Genomic DNA, 8367 nt, shown 5'->3' on the forward strand with positions numbered 1-8367 from the left:
ACATTCTGGGATCATTTGTTCTCGACTGAGAACAGTGGGGAGTGGAGCGTCGATAAATGGTGTTAGGCGGCTGTATCTCGACCCTGCCTCGAACACACGCAGCCACCACGGGGTGGGTATGAATCTGAACGTGAAAGGTAAAATGCTAAAGCTTCCAGAAGGTGGCAGAACAGCTGTAAAAGAGATACAGGTTTTAGGATTGTGTCACGACGAGACAACTCTGTTGATAAAAAGGCAAGAACCCAATGCGAATTCCCGCATAGGCTGGCTGAAAAGGCGTGTAGTCAGACTCACCACTCCTTAAAAACCATCTTTTAAAAACAAAGTTGATATATCTCCGGTACAAAAAGATCTGCCGTGTGTGGGAGAAATAATAGCAAGAAGCATTCCCACCAAAGTCAAGGGTTAATGGGCTCCAGTACTTTGAACCATCTGGTTCGGCTTTTACGTAGAAGGTCTGTGCTAGAAATGTGTCCGCAATGATGGGAAGATACAAGGCGTAGTTTTTAGTAACAGAAGCCTGGTTAGCTTGTGACAAACGATCGGAAGTGCTACACGCTATGCAGTGTAGTCGTTAAAAACAAGGAGGGGGTTCTCTGTGTGCTCACGTGTGCTGACGGAGGGCATTTCTGAGGTAGCTTACTAATTGGAGAAAGTAAGCGAGAGCACCGTTGTGCATGAGCAGAGTATCGTCGGAGTGTTTAGCAGCACGAGGGGCATGAAAAGCACACATCTCCCCGCCCTCCCCTCCAGCCCAGTCCCACCCTGGCAGCTTCTTGTGCCCAGATTTAATTTGATCTGGTCCTTCCGATTCTTCAGGGCCGGTGGGGAGTGACAGCGGCAGAGGAGGAGGACGAGAACAAGAGGATTCAAGAATTCCGAGAATCTATACCGAAAATGTGCTCGCAGCTGCGGATTTTGACACACTTCTACCAGGTGTGTGTTGGGGTGACACCGCGGTGACCGCATCACGCTGCTGGTTTTCTGCAGTTGACTGTTCCTGTCAGTGCGATTTAGAAAGGAGTCCTTTCAGCCTGCCCACCACCCACAGTGGGGCTCTGTGACCTTCCCCTGGACCCTGGGCTGACGGGGCCTGCTCTCCTGGGATGGTTGTGGTGGTGTCAGCCGGGGGTGGGAGCCCTGCGGGGACCGGGCGGAGCTGTGCAGCCTCAGTCCTGCGGGGGCCCGAGGTGAGGCAGGAGGGTGCGAAGGTGTGCGGGGAGCTGCTGTGGGGGACGCGGAGCACGCGAGGCGGCGGGTGCTTAATTTGGGGCCCACAGACCCGGGAGGCTGTGAGAAGAGCAGATGCACAGAGTCCGTGTGCTCTGGTTTTTATTTCTGTGTTGTGGGTTTGGTTTCTGATTCCGTCTGTTTCTCAGTGTGATTTTAGTGATGGAAATATAGGTGAAAGAGTTTTATGAAGAATTTTTACATTCAGTTGCTGGTTAACTGATTAGAAAGACAAATAAGCATTGACGTTGAAACCTTGAAAAATTAATGTTTCTGTGTGCTTTTGTCTCTGTGTGGTTCAAAATTTAAAATGAAACTACCTCCCTGTTCCATAGGCATCTGGTTTCCTTCCCGGGGTCCTCGTACTTTCGACGGCTGTCTCAGCATAACGTGGACATGGGAGGACTTTGTCCCTTTCGCAGGTGGTCTTCCTCTGATATGAGCTACCCAGCACGTTTGTTAAAAATGCTTCCTAAATGGTGGCAAAGATGGAATTATGTTCAGTGCAAAGATATCCTCACCAGACAGGTGTTTCGATAATGAGATAGCTGCTAGACCCCGTGTTGTAAACCCTGTATGGGTACATTTCTTAAAAATGAGTCGTGACGGTTAGTTTCATACTCTTGGTGAAGTTAGTAGCGTACCGGCAGCGGAGTAAAAAAGTGTGTGCTCGTGCTCATTTCTGAAAGAGACAGGGATGGTTGCACATTTTCCTGAGAGACTTAATACATTTGTTTTAAAGATTTTATTTATTTATTTGAGAGAGAGAGAGACAGGGAGAGATCACGAGCAGGGGAGTGGCAGAGGGAGAAGCAGGCTCCCCGCCGAGCAGGGAGCCGGACGTGGGGCTCGATCCCAGGACCCCGGGATGATGACCTGAGCCGGAGGCGGATGCTCAACCGACTGAGCCACCAGGCGCCCTGAGACTTAGTGCATTTTTGAAAAGTAATCTTAATCTGTATAATCCCAGTTTTTCTCAGATCACAGTCTTCATCTTCTTTCTAAATCACGGCCACTGGGATTTCTTTTCCTGGACAGGAAAAGTCCTTCTCTGTTCTTTTTGAACTACTGGTGCCCGGAGCAGCCGGGGGCTTAGCGGCTGCCGTCCCGAACCGCTCACGAGCGGCCTCTCCGGGAGCCGCAGCCTGAGGACAGAAGTGTTGCCCGCAGTTCTGCGTAGTGAGCGCGCCCAGCGCCACCTGACAAGAAACCACTGCCTGTACGCTTCGCGGTAGAGTTCCTTAGCGACCGTCTCGTAAGCCCTTGGGCTCCCCGCAGGACAAAGGGGTGTCCACAGCACCCCGGTCTGTGCTTGGTCAGGTGGCAGTTCCCTCGTGGAACACACCTGAGTCTCCGGGAGCTCGGAGAGGGACCGAGATGCTTCTCGGCTTTGGAAGGACTGATGGGATGCGGTGTTCCCGTGGCGGCTTCTCTGCAGATGGGACCTTTTCCAGGTCTGCAAGTGTGGAGACGAACATCGCCTACTTTGGGCAGCCACACACTGCTGCCTGTGACTCAGGAACCCGGCAGGGATGGGGTGTGTGCTCAGGAGTGACTCCGCCCTGCAGAGAAGCAGCCAGTGCTTGTCGTATGGAAGTTGGAACAGACTGCTGTCATGTCCCCTCGTTCCACGAAGCCCCCTGAGAAGGAGGTGGCGTGGCCACACTCTGCCTGGTCTTCAGCAAGGCGACTCAGCCCACATCCGCAAGGACCCGGGGGCCCTGCGGTCGTGGTTTAGAGGCGTGTGGTTTCTCACGTGCTCCTTTGTGTTCCTGGGAGGGCTCTGTGGTTCAGTACTCCTAACTCAAGTGAGAGATGGAACGTGGAACACTGGGTTTTATATTTAAAAGAAAAAGAATTGGCTTTTTTTTTAACATCAGAAGCTTCGCTGTTTTGCTTATTCTTGTAGAACTTAGGGCAAAAAGGAAGTTCTTTTAAGTAAACTGTATTGACTGTGCATTCGTGTTTGTGGACACGGGTATCTCCTCCTAACGCGGCTGCCACTGGCTCGCCGACCTCGGGTCCTGGAGCAGCCGTCCTCCCTTTGGGACGCGCCGTGGTGGCCGTTCGTGGAGCCCGTTGGTCCTGAAGGAGAAACCGCCCAGATGAGGCCGCAGTGGCGAGGCCGTGGTACGTTTTGTGGAAGGCTCCCTTCTGAAGTGGATATTCCTTTTTCTTGTCTTTAGGGCATCGTGCAGCAGTTTTTGGTGCTGCTGACGACCAGCTCTGATGACAGTCTTCGGTTTCTTAGCTTCCGCTTGGACTTTAACGAGCATTATGAAGCCAGAGAGCCAAGGCTCCGCGTGTCTCTGGGCTCTCGAGGGCGGCGTGGCTCCCACACGTGAACCTTCCCCGTCCTCACAGGGAGCTGCGCACGCTGGCAACTGCATCACGAGACGAACATTCACATTTAAGTCCTCAAGGCCACTGGCATGCTGCGGACGTCCGCCGTTCCTGCCCACGAGTCCTTCAGTGTTTTCGATGGCATGGCATCTGGTAGAATCAAAGTCATGTTTTTATACATTGGAGGTGAATATATTTGTAATATCACTAAGTTAAACAGGCTGGTTTGCACTATTCAAATTTATTTTCTAAAGTCTTCATATTTAAGAGATACCACACTTTGTTGAGGCTTCTTAAGCTCTCCATGATATAATTTATATTTGTCACTTTTTAAGAACTCACAGTTGCTTTTAGAGAAAATTAGAGCGAATGGATGTTCATTAGTTAAGATGGTAATGTCATTGCTATTTTTTTAACATCCTCCTTAGAGGCAGTTTTTGTTAGATAATCAAATTAAATTGAAACAGAATGTCCCTACTAAGAAAATATAATATAGAGCATTTTATTTTGGTTTGTAGTGTGTAAAATATTAACCTCTGCAAGAATGTTTATCCTTCTTTCAAAGTTTATCTTCTTTCAAAGTTTACATTTTTATATTTAATTTACTCTTTCAGATAACTTCTAAACTAGTGTAGAACTAGTTTAATGGGGGGGGGACATGAACAGAACACCCACAAGCCTCGATTTCTCCATCTGTCGGCTGAAGTGATATGTAAATACGATGACTAGAAAGTTAATGAACTATTTTATTTTCAAATTCTGATAAGCATTGGAAAGAAACTGACTTGAATAATGAAGATTTCCTTTCTCCTTGCCTATTTTTTCATTGTAAATATTTATATACTACTGACCAGATGTGGGGGGAACTGTTTTTTGTAAAAATGTCATATCAAGTCACATAAATCTGCCTTTATGATGTTGCATAAGTGAAACTTAGAGAATTAAAAGCAGTTATCTTTCAGACGTATCGGTTCTTCCTTGAATGAATACTCTGTGAAGAGACCGAGTTCACCCGCCAGGGTCACGGGCCGGGCTGGCAGTCTGACGTGAGGCGCGTCAGGGCATGAACTGTGCCGTCCGTGAAACCTGGGAAATGGACCGTGTGTGGCCTTAGGGCGGAGCCGGGGGTGGGGGCGGGGTACCCTTCATTCAGCTGTCTGCTGTTCCCGTCTGAGTCCCTGTCCCACCAGAGGGGCGATTAGAAGTCCTGGCTCTGCAGAGATGGATTTGTGGTGAAGGCCAGAACTTTTTAGGATACCAGTTTAGTTTTAGTTTAAAAATTTGTAAAATTGGAAATTGGATGCAGGTTTCTCTACTGGGACGTTTCCCAGAAGTGACAGTGTGTTGCGTACAGGTCCCCCCGCCCAATCCCCAAGTGGGCACACCTGGGCAGACTTTTGCCAGCCCAGACCAAGTAGAGCAAAGCGGCAATCACCATCAACTCCTGCGGGGGCTTGTTTGCGCGCTCCCAGACCCCGAAGTGACCTTTTTTGGGGCTTTTTTTAGGACACAGCTTGCCGGCAGGCCCAGCTTCAGTCCTGGAGGCTGGGCTCTGAGGGGCGAGCACAGCCCCGGAGGGCGCTGAGCTCGGCCACCCGCTGCAGACTCTACGCTGAGCTCCTCAGAAAGCGCAAATCCCCTCAGAACAGCTGCTCATGGAGCTTCTGTAAAGCAGAGTGGCATAATGTGGACTTTGGAAAAGCAGGGGTTGCCTCTATCTCCCAGAGAAATTTCCCAAAGATTTTTTGACCTTGGAGCCTGTTTTTATTATCTTTAAAGCATTTCTCCTTTAGTCCTCAGTAGAGACCACTCTGGAAAATGCTAATCCAGATTTGGGGACTAAAACTCCATTTGAGATTAAGAGCCATCACATAATTAGGCATGGTTTGTGGGTTATGGAGCTCTCTCTGAGAGGGGCCTCCCAGTGGGGCCAGGAGGTCCTGGTGGGTCTCAGGATGGAGTTGGGGGTCTGGCAGACAGAGATGGGGCCACAGAAGGGCCCGGGCAGCCCAGAGGGTGGTGTGTCCATCCAAGAGGCCTTGCAAGAGCTCGTTTCAGACCCCACTGGAGACGCCACGTAAACGGGCAGGCCTGTCACAGAGCAGGGTCCCACTTCGTGGTTGAGGCGGGAGGGCCAGTTGCAGGGCCAGATCATCTCTGGAGACCGATGTTCTGGTGTGGCCCTGGGTAATGATAATTGTGCTAACCTTTCAGGTTGTCGTGAAGATCAGAGATCACTGTATGCACCTGGTCAGGCTCTTAGCAGGTTCTTTATAAACAGAGCTGTCATGTTTCTGGTGGACTGGGCAGCTCCCGCAAGCCCAGCTCACCTTTCATGCCATTGAGGATGCCTCTTACTGCCCAGGAAGGCCCGGGACCGTGGCTGCAGGCACAGATCACCCCTGGTCAGGACTTACCTCCCTCGAGTCCTGTCAGGTTGGCAGGCTTGACTGAAGAGGGGAAGGGGGTCACCTGTCCCTCCTGCGCCGCATGCGTATGTCACCAGCGGAACTCACGGCGTCGTGATTCTCCCAGCCCTATGGAGGATGTGTCCTGGCTTGATAGGACAGAACGTACAGCCAACATGAACCTCCCACTTCCTAGGAAGATAGCACTTTTATCCAATAACCACGGTCATGCTCAAGGTGGGTCCCAGGGCACAAAGTCTATGTGATGTGTTGAGTGTTACCAGGGGAGGTCGCGTGGACCATGGAGCGGGCTGGTGGGCTAGTGGCCCATGGTCGGGTGTGGCTCCTCCTGGCAGGGATCGCTGGTGTGAACGCTGTGGCCACAAGCAGTGAGGACAAGCCTCCTACTTCAGTATTCCAGAAGGCCGAGTGTAGCTGGCGGGGCCTCGGTGGGCAAGAGGATGCACCGCCCTGCTCGAGTGCCATTTGCATGTGTGGAAATAATCAGGTGAGTGCAGCACCCATGTGAAAGGCAGAGCCGCTCAGGTCTGTGTCGGTGACTTGGGCGGGGTCGCTCGGGTCTGTGGGACCGTGATGCGGTGGGAAGATCACTGTCTGGGAGGAGTGATGGTCCTTCCCATGACCCTGCTCGGTTTCACCCATGTCCGATCACTGGACACTCTTTGGTGGGTAGGTTCTAAACAACCGTTTCCTTTTCTACTCTGCTAATGAGACTACTCAGATTTCTGAGTTCCAAGCTCATTTTTGTTTCTAGAAAACCGTGTTTTCACTCAGCGCTTTTAAGTTTGTTGGCATTGATTTTTATATAGATGCCTTTATATTTCATTCCTGATATGGTTTGTTTTTGTTTTCCGTTTTCTTCTGTTCACTTTTACCAGTGGAATTATAGTTTATGCCTTTCAAGAATTATCTTTTGACACTCATTTTACTATGTATAGATGCCATTTTTCTGCTTTATAAATTACTGTTCTGTATTTAATACCTTAATTTTTCTCTCTTGGTTTATTTTTTTCCCAAATTGAATGCTTAGGGAGTTTCTTTTTCTCGTTGTGTTTCTGACTGAATCATTCTCTGCATCAACTTGAGTTACATCACAGGCCTTCATGGGGAGCTTTTCCTATGTCCTTAATTCCTAACTAATCCGTGATTCTCTTATTTTCTTCCGACTATGAATATAGTTACAGTTCAGAATGTCTAGGAAGTTTGGTTTTTTTCCTCCTCTCAATTTTTTTTTCTGAAAAAGAATAATAGAAAAATGCACAGAAATTCGTCAAACCATATATCAAAAAATATAACGTTACCCGTATGAAAGAGTGGGACAAAAGAACAGAAAGAAACCTCAACAGACTGAGCAAAGTACCCAAGAGCCGGTGTTCGTGGGTCTTTAGAGTCTTTGACGGTTCACTTCAGAGGTTCGTGAACTGATGACTCAGCAGATGCTTCGGGGTAGATGGCTTTGGGCAAACCGTTTGGAAGAAAATTTAAGAGCTTTACCTCCCACCACACAAGAAAACACATTTACTTCTGGATGGCCATTCACATTGTTTCTAGTATTTGAGTGTATAAAGAGAGCCGCTGCGAACAGGTGTGTAAGAGTCTATGATAAATGCCTTCATTTCTCCGGTGACCAGGAGAGGGGATGGCTAGACTGTCTATGGCAGGCTTACGACTGACTAGTCTTCAGAGACTGGCTGGCGTGGTTAGCGAATGGCGTGGTTAGTGCGGGTCACTCTCTCGTCTGCACTTCCCCAAGTGCCCTCTCACTGCTGGAAGTCCTCACGGGGGCGCGGTGGCATCATTTCCCTGATGTCCGAGGACATCGAGCGTGTTTTCATAGGCTTATCTACCATGAAATCGTTTCTGCTAAAATATTTGCCCATGTTTTTTGGGTTGTTTTCTTACAGTTTTGAGAATTCTTTATATATCTGGATATATATCATATATATGTTATATATATATATGTTATCATATAGGTGATTTGTAAATGTTTTGTCCCAGTTTTAAGTCTTTTTAAAAAATTGGAGCATCCATCAGGCTCTGCTTGTCAGCACAGATTTTTATTTCAGCCCGTGGTGTGGACAGAGTCTCCCACAGGTGCGGTTTGCAGGAAAAAGACTCCAGACAAATGAGTATGCGTAGAGAATCATAGCAAGGCTGATAACTCCTTTTTTGTTGTCATTTTAACCACAAAATGAAACTTGTCAGAAGTGGTATCTATGTATTAGTGTGCAATTAGCCAAGAGTCATCGCCATGATTATAGTAGTTTCAACTGTTTAGAGCTGCCTGTCCATCACAGGGGGCTGTTGAGCACTCGAAATGTGCCTACTCTGAATTGAGATGCGCTCTAAGTGTAAAACACACTGC

At 48.7% G+C, this 8367-nt stretch overlaps 1 protein-coding gene across 1 annotated transcript in view; it reads left to right on the forward strand.

The window, feature by feature from the left end:
• The window catches only part of TUBGCP3 (tubulin gamma complex associated protein 3), a 75202-nt gene extending 67972 nt beyond the window's left edge, over nucleotides 1–7230 (forward strand). Inside the window, exons 21-22 of the mRNA XM_035003035.1 lie at nucleotides 820–936; nucleotides 3417–7230. Coding sequence (XP_034858926.1) covers nucleotides 820–936; nucleotides 3417–3575 — 276 coding nt within the window. The 3' untranslated portion in view covers nucleotides 3576–7230. The remainder of the gene's footprint in view (nucleotides 1–819; nucleotides 937–3416) is intronic.
• The last annotated feature ends 1137 nt before the right edge of the window (nucleotides 7231–8367 follow it).

The sequence above is a fragment of the Mirounga leonina genome, unplaced genomic scaffold (assembly GCF_011800145.1).
Source record: "Mirounga leonina isolate KUSES-001 unplaced genomic scaffold, KU_Mleo_1.0 Mir_127, whole genome shotgun sequence".
In the NCBI taxonomy this organism is placed as follows: Eukaryota; Metazoa; Chordata; class Mammalia; order Carnivora; family Phocidae; genus Mirounga; species Mirounga leonina.